This window comes from Mytilus trossulus, unplaced genomic scaffold (genome assembly GCF_036588685.1).
Source record: "Mytilus trossulus isolate FHL-02 unplaced genomic scaffold, PNRI_Mtr1.1.1.hap1 h1tg000103l__unscaffolded, whole genome shotgun sequence".
Taxonomy (NCBI): domain Eukaryota; kingdom Metazoa; phylum Mollusca; class Bivalvia; order Mytilida; family Mytilidae; genus Mytilus; species Mytilus trossulus.
The window spans coordinates 960,496-978,625 of NW_026963296.1; the positions used below are offsets into that span (position 1 = coordinate 960,496).

At 31.6% G+C, this 18,130-nt stretch overlaps 1 protein-coding gene across 5 annotated transcripts; it reads left to right on the forward strand.

Annotated features, from left to right (window-relative positions):
* The first annotated feature begins 417 nt into the window (after positions 1-417).
* Positions 418-17,770, forward strand: LOC134699938 (E3 ubiquitin-protein ligase RNF10-like). Of its 5 annotated transcripts, XM_063561337.1 has the most exons (9): positions 422-639; positions 1,684-1,812; positions 8,091-8,230; positions 8,766-8,881; positions 10,046-10,090; positions 10,462-10,584; positions 11,304-11,499; positions 11,859-11,992; positions 14,947-17,770. In XM_063561337.1, exons 2-7 carry the CDS (start codon positions 1,727-1,729, stop codon positions 11,448-11,450), a joined length of 657 nt encoding a protein of 218 aa, XP_063417407.1. In that variant the 5' UTR covers positions 422-639; positions 1,684-1,726; the 3' UTR covers positions 11,451-11,499; positions 11,859-11,992; positions 14,947-17,770. The 5 variants fall into 5 exon arrangements, with proteins under 5 accessions (XP_063417409.1, XP_063417407.1, XP_063417408.1 ...); XM_063561339.1 differs by lacking the exon at positions 1,684-1,812 and having other exon boundaries at positions 418-584; XM_063561338.1 differs by lacking the exon at positions 1,684-1,812 and having other exon boundaries at positions 424-639.
* The last annotated feature ends 360 nt before the right edge of the window (positions 17,771-18,130 follow it).

Below are 18,130 nucleotides of genomic sequence, written 5' to 3' on the forward strand. Positions count from 1 at the left end.
TTGTGGTGAAAATTGAGGTGAACACTTGAAATCCTGATTTATTCAGATACGGATCCATTGATCGCCCGGTTACACGTTACACAATTAAGATAAATATATTTAACCAATGAATTCAAAAAGCGAAATCCATGTAATTTAACAAATATATACGGAATAAACTTCATGTAAATTCTTAAATAAGAAATATGAAATTTATAGTTTTAAACAAGGGAAATAATTATGACATAATAATCCTAACTGCTACAATATCTTTCCATCATATTAGCATTGGTTTCTCTCTCCTTACTTATAATATTCCCCTGTCAAATGTCAACAGGAGAGCACTATTTCGGAACTAGTGAGGCCGGCAACTACTGAGGCAGGTTTTTGGTCCCGCCTACTTGAAATAAAACACGCCTACTTTCTGAACTCTTTTTTGTTGGAGATAGAATAAGACTACAGTATACGGGACTGAAACATAGTTTTTATCAAAGAGCACACAAAATGGCGAAACAGTTTGAAGCGGGGAAAAGTTGTACATTTGAAAAGATGTGTTTAGACAACAATAGATGATTAAGTAACATGGACACAACTTCTCAGTCATTGTATGAAGATAACATGTATTCAAAGAAAGGTTTTAGTTATTGGGCGCCAACTTAGGTAACCGGAGATCATGGTGCCATGAATTTCATTTTAAAATTTCTCGTCCCCAAAACTTGCAGTTGCATACATGTATGGACATCTGTCTTACAAGACGTGTTGAATCGTTGACCGTCTGGGCTTACAATTGAAGGAAAAGAAAAGCCTTCACAGGGGTATCGAAAGGCAAGGGAGATGGGTAAAATTTGGCTAAATACGGAATGGCCACATAAATCTGAAAACTAACAAGGCCTGGTTTGCTTTTTGCACTGTATTTAGGAGGTCAGAACTGAGACATTTTGTAATAACAATCTACAAACCTTTGAAAAAAATGATAAAAGCTTTCTGCATTTTGCGGCCCGTTTCTCAATTTCTTCGTCCCGTTTTCGCTTCATCCGATTTGTTGATGGCATGATTAGTAACTGTATTCACTATTCAATCTATTGCAGTTTGCTAATCAGCTGATTACGAAATCGATTACAAAATGGGGTCCTAGTGAACTTTTGTTTACGTTTGAAGAGAAATAACTCAAGCGGTATTCATAAAATATGTCTTTTAGTACCGGTTGTTAATTATGACGATAAAGGCATGGCGTCAGAAATTTCGACAAAATTAGGGCAGGGCGCCAAATTTATTTCCTGAAAAGGGCAGGGCGTCGAGAAATCGCAGCAGGGCGCCATTACACGCCAAAACCATCTGTAGGAAACACTACATGTTGGAAATAAAAGTTTTTTTTTATACTGATGTAACAACATGAATTTGTGTTAAAAAATGCTTGCCTTCACCGGGACACAACCCTGGAACTTCTGTATCACAAGGCAGCACATTAACTGACTGAGCTAAAGCAGTACTTCCTTAGCTCAACCACTAATGCCTAACTAAGTACCTTCCACATTTGCTCAGGGAAGCAATCTTGTTACACCTTTTAGGTGGACAACAACCCAGGCATATTTTTCCTAAATAGGGTGTATATACTGTATTTAGCTTAAAAATTAAGGAGATCAGATGTCTATGACAACTAGCTAGACATCTTCTTGATTAACAATGTTTTTAAACTTTATTTAGGAGGTCAGATTTCAACACACCTACTGAGACATGGTCTTGACAAATGGAGATATATGCTGCATGTAAGAGGTCAGATGTAAACGAATACAAGCCAGACGTGATCTTGTCAAATAGGGATATACACTGCATGTAAGAGGTTAGATGTTAACAACTACAAGCCAGACATGTTCTTGATAAATGTTTTTGAACTTTATTTTGGAGATCAGATGTCCATGACAACTACTGAGGTATGTTTTTTATTAATGGTGTTTCATTCTTTATTTAGGATGTCCACAACAACTAGAGAGGCATGTTCCTTATCAATTGGGTTGCCTGCTGTATATACAATGTAACAATATAGGTCAGATGCCTATTACAACTACCGAGGCATGTTTTTGATAAATGTTTTTTTTTACTATTGTATATAACAAGTCAGGTGTCCATGACAACTAGCGAGGCTGGTTTTTGATAAATAGTGTTTTTATATTGTATTTTACAGGTCAGATGTCCATAACAACTAGCAAGGCCTGGTTTTGATAAATGGTGTTTTTATACTGTATTTTACAGGTCAGATGTCCATAACAACTAGCGAGGCATGGTTTTGATAAATGGTGTTTTTATACTGTATTTTACAGGTCAGATGCCCATGACAACTAGCAAGGCTGGTTTTTGATAAATAATGTTTTGATACTTTATTTTACTGGTCAGATGTCCATGACAACTAGCGAGGCTGTTTTTTGATAAATGGTGATCTGATACTTTATTTTACTGGTCAGATGTCCATGACAACTAGCAAGGCATGGTTTTGAAAAATGGTGTTTTTATACTGTATTTTTCAGGTCAGATGTCCATGACGACTAGCGAGGCATGGTTTTGATAAATGGTGTTTTTATACTTTATTTTACTAGTCAGATGTCCATGACAACTAGCGAGGCTGGTTTTTGATAAATGGTGTTTTTATACTGTATTTTACAGGTCAGATGTCCATAACAACTAGTGAGGCATGGTTTTGATAAATGGTGTTTTTATACTGTATTTTACAGGTCAGATGTCCAAGACAACTAGCAAGGCTGGTTTTTGATAAATAATGTTTTGATACTTCATTTTACTGGTCAGATGTCCATGACAACTAGCGAGGCTGGTTTTTGATAAATGGTGTTTTTATACTGTATTTTACAGGTCAAATGTCCATAACAACTAGCGAGTCATGTTTTTAATAAAGGGTGTTTTTTTACTTTATTTTACTGGTCAGATGTCCATAACAACTAGCGAGGCTGGATTTTGATAAATGGTGTTTTTATACTTTATTTTACTGGTCAGATGTCCATGACAACTAGCGAGGCTGGTTTTTATAAAAGGTGTTTTATACTGTATTTTACAGGTCAGATGTCCATGACAACTAGCGAGGCTGTTTTTTGATAAATGGTGATTTGATACTTTATTTTACTGGTCAGATGTCCATGACAACTATCGAGGCTGGTTTTTGATAAATGGTGTTTTTATACTGTATTTTACAGGTCAGATGTCCATGACAACTAGCGAGGCTGGTTTTTGATAAATGGTGTTTTTATACTGTATTTTACAGGTCAGATGTCCATGACAACTAGCAAGGCTGGTTTTTGATAAATAATGTTTTGATACTTTATTTTACTGGTCAGATGTCCATGACAACTAGCGAGGCTTGTTTTTGATAAATGGTGTTTTTATACTGTATTTTACAGGTCAGATGTCCATAACAACTAGCCAGGCATATTTTATATAAATAGTGTTTTTATACTTTATTTTACAGGTCAGATGTCCATGACAACTATCGAGGCTGGTTTTTGATAAATGGTGTTTTTATACTGTATTTTACAGGTCAGATGTCCATGACAACTAGCGAGGCTGGTTTTTGATAAATGGTGTTTTTATACTGTATTTTACAGGTCAGATGTCCATGACAACTAGCAAGGCTGGTTTTTGATAAATAATGTTTTGATACTTTATTTTACTGGTCAGATGTCCATGACAACTAGCGAGGCTTGTTTTTGATAAATGGTGTTTTTATACTGTATTTTACAGGTCAGATGTCCATAACAACTAGCGAGGCATGGTTTTGATAAAAGGTTTTTTATACTGTATTTTACAGGTCAGATGTCCATGACAACTAGCAAGGCTGGTTTTTGATAAATGGTGTTTTTATACTTTATTTTACTGGTCAGATGTCCATAACAACTAGCGAGGCATGGTTTTGATAAATGGTGTTTTTATACTGTATTTTACAGGTCAGATGTCCATGACAACTAGCAAGGCTGCTTTTTGATAAATGGTGTTTTGATACTTTATTTTACTGGTCAGATGTCCATGACAACTAGCAAGGCATGGTTTTGATAAATGGTGTTTTTATACTGTATTTTACAGGTCAGATGTCCATAACAACTAGCCAGGCATATTTTATATAAATAGTGTTTTTATACTTTATTTTACAGGTCAGATGTCCATGACAACTATCGAGGCTGGTTTTTGATAAATGGTGTTTTTATACTGTATTTTACAGGTCAGATGTCCATGACAACTAGCGAGGCTGGTTTTTGATAAATGGTGTTTTTATACTGTATTTTACAGGTCAGATGTCCATGACAACTAGCAAGGCTGGTTTTTGATAAATAATGTTTTGATACTTTATTTTACTGGTCAGATGTCCATGACAACTAGCGAGGCTTGTTTTTGATAAATGGTGTTTTTATACTGTATTTTACAGGTCAGATGTCCATAACAACTAGCGAGGCATGGTTTTGATAAAAGGTTTTTTATACTGTATTTTACAGGTCAGATGTCCATGACAACTAGCAAGGCTGGTTTTTGATAAATGGTGTTTTTATACTTTATTTTACTGGTCAGATGTCCATAACAACTAGCGAGGCATGGTTTTGATAAATGGTGTTTTTATACTGTATTTTACAGGTCAGATGTCCATGACAACTAGCAAGGCTGGTTTTTGATAAATGGTGTTTTGATACTTTATTTTACTGGTCAGATGTCCATGACAACTAGCAAGGCATGGTTTTGATAAATGGTGTTTTTATACTGTATTTTACAGGTCAAATGTCCATTACAACTAGCGAGGCATGTTTTAAATAAATGGTGTTTTTTTACTTTATTTTACTGGTCAGGTGTCCATAACAACTAGCGAGGCATGGTTTTGATAAATGGTGTTTTTATACTGTATTTTACAGGTCAGATGTCCATGACAACTAGCGAGGCTGGATTTTGATAAATGGTGTTTTTATACTTTATTTTACTGGTCAGATGTCCTTGACAACTAGCGAGGCTGGTTTTGATAAAAGGTGTTTTTGTACTGTATTTTACAGGTCAGATGTCCATAACAACTAGCCAGGCATATTTTATATAAATAGTGTTTTTATACTTTATTTTACAGGTCAGATGTCCATGACAACTAGCGAGGCTGGTTTTTGATAAATGGTGTTTTTATACTGTATTTTACAGGTCAGATGTCCATAACAACTAGCAAGGCTGGTTTTTGATAAATGGTGTTTTTATACTTTATTTTACTGGTCAGATGTCCATGACAACTAGCGAGGCTGGTTTTTGATAAATGGTGTTTTTATACTTTATTTTACTGGTCAGATGTCCATAACAACTAGCGAGGCATGGTTTTGATAAATGGTGTTTTTATACTGTATTTTACAGGTCAGATGTCCATGACAACTAGCGAGGCTGGATTTTGATAAATGGTGTTTTTATACTTTATTTTACTGGTCAGATGTCCTTGACAACTAGCGAGGCTGGTTTTGATAAAAGGTGTTTTTGTACTGTATTTTACAGGTCAGATGTCCATAACAACTAGCCAGGCATATTTTATATAAATAGTGTTTTTATACTTTATTTTACAGGTCAGATGTCCATGACAACTAGCGAGGCTGGTTTTTGATAAATGGTGTTTTTATACTGTATTTTACAGGTCAGATGTCCATAACAACTAGCGAGGCATGGTTTTGATAAATGGTGTTTTTATACTGTATTTTACAGGTCAGATGTCCATGACAACTAGCAAGGCTGGTTTTTGATAAATAATGTTTTGATACTTTATTGTACTGGTCAGATGTCCATGACAACTAGCGAGGCTGGTTTTTGATAAATTGTGTTTTTATACTGTATTTTACAGGTCAGATGTCCATAATAACTAGCGAGGCATGGTTTTGATAAAAGGTGTTTTTATACTGTATTTTACAGGTCAGATGTCCATGACAACTAGCAAGGCTGGTTTTTGATAAATGGTGTTTTTATACTTTATTTTACTGGTCAGATGTCCATGACAACTAGCGAGGCTGGTTTTTGATAAATGGTGTTTTTATACTGTATTTTACAGGTCAGATGTCCATGACAACTAGCAAGGCTGGTTTTTGATAAATAATGTTTTGATACTTTATTTTACTGGTCAGATGTCCATGACAACTAGCGAGGCTGGTTTTTGATAAATGGTGTTTTTATACTGTATTTTACAGGTCAGATGTCCATAACAACTAGCGAGGCATGGTTTTGATAAATGGTGTTTTGATACTTTATTTTACAGGTCAGATGTCCATAACAACTAGCGAGGCATGGTTTTGATAAAAGGTGTTTTTATACTGTATTTTACAGGTCAGATGTCCATGACAACTAGCAAGGCTGGTTTTTTGATAAATGGTGTTTTTATACTTTATTTTACTGGTCAGATGTCCATAACAACTAGCGAGGCATGGTTTTGATAAATGGTGTTTTTATACTGTATTTTACAGGTCAGATGTCCATGACAACTAGCAAGGCTGGTTTTTGATAAATGGTGTTTTGATACTTTATTTTACTGGTCAGATGTCCATGACAACTAGCAAGGCGTGGTTTTGATAAATGGTGTTTTTGTACTGTATTTTACAGGTCAGATGTCCATAACAACTAGCCAGGCATATTTTATATAAATAGTGTTTTTATACTTTATTTTACAGGTCAGATGTCCATGACAACTAGCGAGGCTGGTTTTTGATAAATGGTGTTTTTATACTGTATTTCACAGGTCAGATGTCCATGACAACTAGCGAGGCTGGTTTTTGATAAATGGTGTTTTTATACTGTATTTTACAGGTCAGATGTCCATGACAACTAGCAAGGCTGGTTTTTGATAAATAATGTTTTGATACTATATTTTACTGGTCAGATGTCCATGACAACTAGCGAGGCTGGTTTTTGATAAATGGTGTTTTTATACTGTATTTTACAGGTCAGATGTCCATAACAACTAGCGAGGCATGGTTTTGATAAATGGTGTTTTTATACTGTATTTTACAGGTCAGATGTCCATGACAACTAGCAAGGCTGGTTTTTGATAAATGGTGTTTTGATACTTTATTTTACTGGTCAGATGTCCATGACAACTAGCAAGGCATGGTTTTGATAAATGGTGTTTTTATACTGTATTTTACAGGTCAAATGTCCATAACAACTAGCGAGGCATGTTTTAAATAAATGGTGTTTTTTTACTTTATTTTACTGGTCAGGTGTCCATAACAACTAGCGAGGCATGGTTTTGATAAATGGTGTTCTTATACTGTATTTTACAGGTCAGATGTCCATAACAACTAGCGAGGCATGGTTTTGATAAATGGGGGATTTATACTGTATTATATAGATCTATTTCATATTATTTTTTTTGTTTATTAACCATTTGTGTATCCATACGTTAGAAAGTTATGTGGAGTAGGATCTGCTTACCCTTCAGAAGCATCTGAGATCACCCCTAGTTTGTGTTAGGGTTTGTGTTGCTTATTCTTTAGTTTTCAATGTTTTGTCATGTGTTCTATTAATATTGTTTGTCTTTTTAATTTTTAGCTAGGCTTTGTCAGTTTATTTTCAATTTATGAGTTTGTCTGTCCCTATAATATCTTTTGTCCCTCTTTTTAAATCAGCTTTTATATATGTTTGCAAGTTAGCATGGGCTTTTTATAACAGTTTGTTGATATGGTAAAATATCATTTGATTTGCTGAATTTTTAATATCTAATTTTAATGCCAAACTAATTTTTGAACCCAATTTTACGGTCTATTAAACATAGAAATTGATAGTGAGAGTTTCAGGTTAAAGTTTTTGGTCAAGGTAGTTTTTGAAGAAGTTGAAGTTCAATGAACTTGAAACTTAATACACATGTTCCCTACGATATGATCTTTTTAATTATAATACCAAATTAGATTTTTTACCCCAATTTCACGGTCCACTGAACATGGTCAATGAAAGTGAATGGGGCATTCGTGTACTTTGGACATATTCTTGTTGAATATATATTTGATAAAAAAAATAGATCAAGCTATTGTCTTGTACAAGAATCTAACAGATGTAACATTTTAATTGTTTGGACATAGGTTTTGAACATATAGAGTATACTTCAACTTCTTTTACAGTGTTGTGACACAAGAGGTTCATAAATACAATACAGGGGAGACTGTTACAATGACACTGATGAGGAGAGAGAAAGGAATGACTTATGCCTTGCCCAAAGCTGTGTGGGAGAAGAAGGAAGGAAAAATACATAGTTACACAGGTAGTAATTTATCATCATAGTACATGTTGTTCATTCAGATACAACTTAATACAGTATACATTAATAGAAGCAAGGATCAAATCATGAACGAGAACCTTGGCCTCGATAAAGGTATTGGTCTTTGGTTTCAGTTTTTTCAAAGAGCTTTTACCATGGTAAAATTATGGTTTATTTTAGAACTCTGTTGTGTAGTATTACTGCACAATATAATCATTATAAAACTGAGTTGTATTTTTTGCATAGAGAATTTTACTCATGTGCTTTCCACTTCTGAAAAAAGACATATATTTTGCTGAAATGATTAGAATATATCTACTTCCAAATAGTTACACTTGTATGACATCAAATAATTATTCTGCGATAACATATTTTAAGGGAACTGTTACTGAAAAAATTGCATACATGTGTAATCTGCTATAATAACCAATCAATTATAAATTATCCAGAATAGATTGAGTGATATAGGTCACAGGAGTCAACAAGAAGATAAAATTATTAGTAATTGGAATTTTATTTTGTTTAACTCTTAATTTAGATGATGTAAACAAAACAAACTTCCTCAAGTTGTTATCCATGTCAGAGGAAGATATTCAGAAGTTTGTTGTAGAACCAGAAAGATTGACATTACAGAATAAACTTAAAGATGCAGAGGTAAATATATCAGTTATTTAATGGATTTATGTTATTGTTGTTCTGAAAATAGTTGCTGAACTTCATATTACAGGTGTACCCAGATGAAATTGAGTTAATTTTTTTCCAAAGAAATCTTCCCTGAAAAAAGAACAACGGAATAGATTCTTCTTAATTAGATTTGCTAACAAAAAATTGCATATGTTGTTTCTTCTATGAGATATGCATCTAGCTAAATTTGCATTATATGAAGTATAATAGAAAAAAGAAGGATATGGGGTATTCATCTCTGACACAAAATCAGTACAGACACAACAAAATACATGTTATAAGAAAAGAACATAGTTTTTATTACTGTTCTTCATCTGGAAGTCACAGTGAGACATTTAATATGGGAGAAAAAAAAACTCTAACTAATTGTTAGTTCAAATTGGCCCCTAGCACTAGTGTGAGCTTATTTAACCGTCAGAGCTCAGACATAAGCGAGTCCATTTCTGTTTTTGACTTAAAGAAGTCAAAACATGTATTTATTATAAAAATGTGTTTTCAATTTTAGACTTATCTTAGTCAGAAAATGACAGACTTGTTTAGGTCTATTTATGTTGATGAAAAAACTTAATTTGACTTGGTGGCCAAAGTACACAACCTATGACAGTAAAAACCTGTCTGAGAGTTCACAAGGACTTGAGCTATCTATATTTAATTATCTAATTAAACATCCTTACTTAACACAGATGTTTTACCTCATTAAGTGTGGTTCCAGGTGGTTGCATTGTAAGGTTAATTAACATTATCTCCGATTTTTTAGACTCTTATTCATATTTTTCTTTAGAATACAAACCATTGGCTTTCAATGTTGTCATTATTTGATTTAGATGCATGACCTTTTTATAAATATGCGTGGGTCTTGAAGTTAACCAATTTTGGTAACTTATCGACTTGTAGGAGTCTATATTTACAACTTTTTGATTCTGGTCAATTATTTCTTGCTTAACAATATTTGACTTATTAAAGTCGTATTTTGTCTTGCATTAAAGGGAGACAAATCCTAAAACTTACAAATTAAGACCATTATGAGTCAAAAGCAGATTCAGACTTATTAATGTCTGAGCTCTGACTGTTTAAAAAAAATTGGTATAGAATTCTGCATGGTTATAATTCAATTGATCTTGTTTAATTTTTCAGACATCAGAAGTTGCTTTTATAGATTCTGCACTCCATTTACTGAATGTAAGTTTGTTGTTTATAAATGGTATTAAGAAAAACAAAAAATAAATAAAGTCAAAGACATGAGTTGTATCAAATCAGCTTTGCTTTGATAATTTTCATATAAAAAGGTGATTTTCTAAATTGAAGCTGTTTCAAGGAACAAAAATGCCCCATGCGGTAGGAAGTTTCAAAAGATTCAAATCAACACATCTGCTAAGGGCTGTTCCAAAAATAACATTTAGTAGTTGGGTCACTTTTAGTTAACCCTGCAATGAATAAATGTTATCCTTGAATTATCACAACCTATCTGACATTTGATTTTAGGAAAAGAGGCCTCCCTATACATTTTAACCTTCCTCAATGTAACTTTTTAATTAAATACTGTATTCCAGACAAGACAGCAGACAACAGATGGTCCAGGTAACACCAGCAGCAGTAGATCAGAATCAGAATCCTCAACTGAAGAAATACCAGAGTCTGCTGTGTCTGTACCAAAAATGCTGCCATCTACTAAGGTAAATACTTTATTATATCTACCATGGCTCCAATAGTTAAAACTGTTGGGGAGAATTCAAAAAATGAAAGGGCAATTTAAGTATCACTTTCTTTATCATGGCATTCTCATTTTATTGTTTAACACATAGTTTAAGCAAAAACTAATATAGAAATATGTTTAAATGGTTCCAAAGATATTTACAACAGTAGATATGTACAACTTACTTGTTTTCTAATATTGCTGTGTTATGAGATCTGTTTATTGCTGGTCTTTCACTATTTACATGTATAAGCAGATGCGGTATGATTGACAATGAGACAATTATCTGTCAGAGTTCAAGAATGAAGTGGATTGAAGTTATTATAGCCCACTGTACTGTACAGCTGTCTTTAATGCTCATTTTTGTTCTGGATATCTTAATTCACCAGAAAGAAAAGGTTTTCAGATAATTCAAAGAAAAATTATCAATTGTATTATCGCTATTTTGTGCATTTTTCCTTTGATCTTTTTTTTGTGGGAATTTTTCATATCATGCTATTCGCTAGAAACTAAGGAGGCATATGACGTTGCTAATGAAATTGACATGAAATTGGTCATCATATGTTAAATAGCGATAAACAGATTAATATCATTGGTCATCTCAACTCTATAGCTTTTCTCACTTTCACCATCCCACCTCAAGCAAGAAAATCAATCTCGTTGACATGATCAACAATAATCTATAGGTATTTTTTTCAGGTATCAAATGGAATTATGAATTATTTACCAGGAACATTCAATACACAGGACCCAAGACAGTCACCACCTGTTGATGTTCTTCCTGATTCCTTACCAGTTGAGGAAGCAGCTGAATATCTAGAGATGCCAGTCGTTACTGAAGACTAGCAGAGTAAAAAGAGACAGTTCAATGACAATGCTTTCTACTTTTATCAAGGTATGTTTTATTTGTTATAAACATTATTTGAAAATTGCATAATGCATGGTGCACAGCAAAAAGATGTAAGCTTTTAAAAAGATTTCTGTTTATTAAAAGATTCAAGATTTCATAATAAATGTGTCAATCAGACAATCTGGTGTATTATAAATATAATTGACTTAATCAAGAAAGGTGACCGTAGAATATAAACTTTCTATTATGACCTGCCATAATAAGAAGAGGTATGTTATATATTCGTCTTTTGCTGCTGATGGTCGTTTACCAGGTTGGTTTTGATGGTGTAAAGCTGTAGAATATTGAAATAACAGTTCATGATTAGAATTTAGAAACTAAAATATATGTAAATATACTTTCAGCTTCCGATGGACAACATATCTACCTACATGCCCTGAATGCCAGGTGTCTAGTGAAGGAGTATGGTTCCCTGTCTAACTGCCCAGAGACTATCACTGCTAATAAAGTACAGATGGAAAACATATTTATGTCTGAGGTAAGTAATAGTGCAATGCATTGAGATTGGAGCTTTAACCCTTTCACCGATTGCTGCCCAGACAGAAGCTACTCTGAGACGATGGCTTCCCTGGCTACTATTACTCAAGTGGGAGATTTTCATAATAAATGCCAATACAAACTTGTTTGTAGTTATTTGTGTATTTATTTCATTCACTAACGTGTTCACAGTTTTTTTCATGTTTTGATAATTTTTTCTTCATATTAAAAATAATCAAATTTTCAAATTTTCGGCATTATTTTGGTGAAATACTTAAAATTCTGCTCTTTGACCTCAAATCGTAATTTTTTTAACCCAAAACGGCAAAATTTTGACAAAAATTTATGAGGCTGTACAAATTCCTCACACTGAACAATGTCCATTCCAAGTGTTTTGTACATAAAACAACATTTTATGTCAAAAAAGTATACTAGTTTGGCTTCAATTCTTCCATATTCTTTCCAAAAAAAATGTCCCCTCATTTCAAATTCTCGTAATTTCCGTAAATTTCCTCTGATTTTGACACGATTTTCAACAAACAGAAGCGCCATGTTTACACTTTCATCCGGGTATTCATCAAAGAAACATAACTCATATTTGCACTGTTTTAAGCGGGAAACATAAAAGAGGTATTCCGATCCCAGTAAAACTTGTATGATTTTACACATGATAGCCAAGTTGAAAATTTTCGTCACATTTTTCTCAGGAACTACAATACAAGGATTTCTGAAATTTGGTTTCAGGATTTATATAAGTCAGCTATACCGTGTGATTTAAGTTTTTGAAATTTTAATAACTTTCTTAAACTATACTGGATTTCTACCAAATTTGGACAGAAGCTTGTTTATGATCATAAGATAGTATCCAGAAGTAAATTTTGTAAAAATGAAATTCCATTTTTTCCGTATTTTACTTATAAATGGACTTAGTTTTTTCTGCAGGGAAACATAACATTCACTCTGTGGTTAAAGTTTTTAGAATTTTAATAACTTTCTTAAACTATCCTGGGTTTGTACCAAACTTAGACAGAAGTTTATTTATGATCATAAGATAGTATCCAGAAGTAATTTTTGTAAAAAATAACTCCATTTTGTCTGTATTTTACTTTTAAATGGACTTAGATTTTCTTCCAGTTAACATTACATACAGTTAAAGTTAAAGTTTTCAAAACATTTATTAGATTCATTAACTATCCTAGATTTTTACCAAACTTGGACAGAAGCTTCTTACACTTTAAGTATCTATCACCTCACTTTTTATATCTATCACCTCACTGTTCATATTTTACAACACTTCATATATCTATCACCAAACTTTATATATGTATCACCTCACTGTTCATATGTCACAACACTTTATGTATCTATCACCACACTTTATATATCTATCACAACACTTTATATATCTATCACCACACTATATACATCTATCACCTCACTGTTCATATGTCACAACACTTTATGTATCTATCACCACACTTTATGTATCTATCACCACACTATATATATCTATCACCACACTTTATATATCTATCACCTCACTATATATATCTATCACCACACTTTATATATCTATCACCTCACTGTTCGTATGTCAAAACACTTTATATATCTATCTCCAAACTTTATATATCTATCCCCACAGTCTCTATGTATATCTCCACATAATAAAACCCTATCACCTTACTTTATTTATCAATCACCACACTTCATATATCAATCACCACACTTTATATATCAATCACCTTACTTTATATATCAATCACCACACACTCTCTATATCTATTCCCATACTCTCTATATCTACTCCAACAGTCTCTATGTATATCTCCACATAATAAAACCCTATCACCTTACTTTATTTATCAATCACCTTACTTTATATATCAATCACCACACTTTATTTATCCATCACCACACACTCTCTATATCTATTCCCATACTCTCTATATCTACCCCACAGTCTCTATGTATATCTCCACATAATAAAACCCTATCACCTTACTTTATTTATCAATCACCACACTTTATATATCAATCACCTTACTTTATATATCCATCACCACGCACTCTCTATATCTATTCCCATACTCTATATATCTACCCCCACAGTCTCTATGTATATCTCCACATAATAAACACCTATCACCTTACTTTATTATCAATCACCACACACTATATCTATCCCCACAGTCTATGTATATCTTCACATAATAAACACCTATCACCTTACTTTATTTATCAATCACCTCACTTAATATATCCATCACCACACACTCTCTATATCTATCCCCCACTCTCTATATCTATCCCCACAGTCTCTATGTATATCTCCACATAATAAAACCCTATCACCTTACTTTATTTATCAATCACCGCACTCTCTATAATTATCCCCATAATCTTTGTATTTATACCGGAAAACAATGTCTGTATTATTTTCTTATATGACATGCATCCTCAAAGAAAACAATTAATACAGGTCAAACCATGTTTGTATTATGTTCACATATGACATGCTTTCTATAATAACAAAACACAAACAATTTATACTGGTCAAACAATGTTTGTATTATGTTCTTATATGACATATTATATTCTATGATATTCGTTAGGATTTTATTCACACATTTATGGACTGATGAGAAGGAAAAACTTTTTATTTACAGAAATGGACATCATCATTTATCTTTCATAACATTATTGCTGTATTAAACACATTAGAAAAAAAGAAGACTATGAAAATTTGGCAGTTTTGTTCCTGTGATGCAATGATGTCAGTAATTATGCATTCAGAATAGCATATGAAAAGAATGTTTTAGGCTTTCCATCCATGAATCAGAAGCTGCAAAACTCACCATGGAGTGGTACTAAACTACAAATTTCTACAAACATTTAAACAAGGCAGTTGTTTATCTTTATATTACTATATTTTTCATATTATTATCTTTTCAGAATAGCTGAAAATCATCTAATTTGTACACACTAGAAGACGCTTGGGTGTTTTTTTGCACATGTGAAATATGGTGAATTATGTGCTGCTACAGAAGCTGAAGTTAACATTTTGAAGAGGAAAGATCCAGACTTTTGATGACTATACTTCTGATAATTTCATATGTGTATAGTTTCTATGTCATTTTATTTTAAGGAAAAATTGATCAAAGTCAATTGGAGGGGTTGAAATGATTGTGCCTTATCAATGTAGAATGTTTACAATGTAATTGGAAATACATAAAGTAGAGTTATTTTTTTTGTATTTAGGAATAATCATGTTAAGTATTATTTTTATGATGATTTTATTTAAAGCTATGTATAGCAGAAATTAAATTTAAAAAATGAAAGAACATGTAAACAACAGTTATTATGAAAAAAATATTTACCAAAAATAATGTAGACTTTGTGAGTGCTAGATTAATACAGAAAACCATACAATAAGTATAGATACAGTGTAGATAGATATTTCATTTTTAAAGTGCAACTTGGTACATATACATGAAATGTAATATATTACAATTTTCTTGTCGTGAAAAACTTATGATAGTCATTAAATAATGTTTATAATTTTTTCAAATCAACTAGGATTGTCCTAAAACATTACAGTTATCACAATTATATATTAATCTTACTAAAATGTTAGGTTATTTTGTATTTCCATTCATAAAATGTGAAATTTAAAGTTTTCCCTCAAAAAGTGAAAAAGTTGGAATTTTCATGTCGTAATAAACTTTTGATAGTCAACTTTAATGATGTTTATAACTTTTTCAAATCAACTAGGATTGTCGTAAAACTCTACAGTTATCACAATTATATATAAATCTTACTAAAATGTCAGGTTAATTTGTATTTCCATTTATAAATGTGAAATTTAAAGTTTCACCCGACAAGTAAAAATAGTTAGTATTTTCATGTTGTGAAAAACTTTTGATAGTCAACTTTAATAATGTTTATGACTTTTTCAAATCAACTAAGATTGTCATAAAACTCTACAGTTATCACAATTATATATTAATCTTACTAAAATGTCAGGTAATTTTGTATTTCCATTCATAAATGTGAAATTCAAAGTTTCATGTGACAAGTAAAAATAGTTAGTATTTTCAGGTTGTGAAAAACTTTTGATTGTCAACTTTAATAATGTTTATAACTTTTTCAAATCAACTAGGATTGTCCAAAAGCTCTACAGTTATCACAACTATATATTTATCTTACTAAAATGTCAGGTAATTTTGTATTTCCATTTATAAATGGGAAATTTAAAGTTTTCCCTCAAAAAGTGAAAAAGTTGGAATTTTCATGTCGTAATAAACTTTTGATAGTCAACTTTAATGATGTTTATAACTTTTTCAAATCAACTAGGATTGTCCTTAAACTTTACAGTTATCACAATCGTTTATTAATTTTACTAAAATGTCAGGTAATTTTGTATTTCAATTCATAAATGTGAAATTCAAAGTTTCATGCGACAAGTAAAAATAGTTAGTATTTTCATGTTGTGAAAAACTTTTGATAGTCAACTTTAATAATGTTTATGACTTTTTCAAATCAACTAGGATTGTCATAAAACTCTACAGTTATCACAATTATATATTAATCTTACTAAAATGTCAGGTTATTTTGTATTTCCATTTATAAATGTTAAATTTAAAGTTTTCCCTCAAAAAGTAAAAAAGTTGGAATTTTCATGTTGTGAAAAACTTTTGATAGTCAACTTTAATGATGTTTATAACTTTTTCAAATCAACAAGAATTGTCCTAAAACTCTACAGTTATCACAATTATATATTAATCTTACTAAAATGTCAGGTAATTTTTCATTTTCCTTTCATAAATGTGAAATTCAAAGTTTCATGCGACAAGTAAAAATAGTTAGTATTTTCAGGTTGTGAAAAACTTTTGATAGTCAACTTTAATAATGTTTATGACTTTTTCAAATTAACTAGGATTGTCCTAAAACTCTACAGTTATCACAATTATATATTAATCTTACTAAAATGTCAGGTAATTTTGTATTTCCATTCATAAATGTGAAATTCAAAGTTTCATGCGACAAGTAAAAATAGTTAGTATTTTCAGGTTGTGAAAAACTTTTGATTGTCAACTTTAATAATGTTTATAACTTTTTCAAATCAACTAGGATTGTCCAAAAGCTCTACAGTTATCACAATTATATATTAATCTTACTAAAATGTCAGGTAATTTTGTATTTCCATTTATAAATGGGAAATTTAAAGTTTTCCCTCAAAAAGTGAAAAAGTTGGAATTTTCATGTCGTAATAAACTTTTGATAGTCACCTTTAATAAGGTTTATGACTTTTTCAAATCAACTAGGATTGTCCTAAAACTTTACAGTTATCACAATCGTATATTCATCTTACTAAAATTTCAGGTTATTTTGTATTTCCATTTATAAATGTGAAATTTAAAGTTTCACTCAAAAAGTAAAGATAGTTAGAATTTTTTTTAATTTTTTTTTCAAATTACACATTTATATTTGTATGTACCAATTTTTGTTGATTGAGGAAAACTTGCATTTTCATGGGTATTTGATTTCATGGTTTTGTCAAAGGTTTGCATTCATTCTTATAGAAAATTTATAACTAATTATTAATGAGAATTTGTGGTATCCAGTTTTCTACGAAATCCAAGAAACTTGGTATCCGATGAATAATAATGAATCCACAGTTATTGAAAATGTCACCAAATGAAATGTATTCACTGTTTGATATATTTTTTATGCATTGATATTAACACAATTAAAATTTATGTTCTCTGATTGAAAAGATGTTATAATATTTCTGCCTACAATAGTAGGGGTGGGCATTATAGTGTCTTGTTTTTGTGGTCACCTCCTGTCCTCCAAGTTGTGTGTTTGGCTGTCAGTATGTCTGTTCTCTTCAAGTGAATTTGGTCTGGTCATGATAGCTTTCAATGAATTTGTTTCGTACTTGAAACTTCGTATTTGTCTATTTTGAAATTCTAAATTCTATTCCAAATTAACATTTTGACTATATCACAGTTCACTACATGAAAAAGTAATCTTGTGAAATAAATACATAATTATAAAGACAAATCTGGTTTTGAAAGATAAATAAAGTGGTGCTTGGATAAAATTTATAGGAAAACTAATAAAATGTGAATAT

Excerpts from the sequence above, each read along its gene's own strand:
- LOC134699938 (XM_063561337.1), top strand. The coding sequence starts at position 1,727 with ATGGAGATATATGCTGCATGTAAGAGGTCAGATGTAAACGAATACAAG. Across the intron at positions 1,813-8,090 it reads AATAGGGATATACACTGCAT|TGTTGTGACACAAGAGGTTC; the intron begins GTAAGAGGTTAG and ends CTTCTTTTACAG. Across the intron at positions 8,882-10,045 it reads ATAAACTTAAAGATGCAGAG|ACATCAGAAGTTGCTTTTAT; the intron begins GTAAATATATCA and ends TTAATTTTTCAG.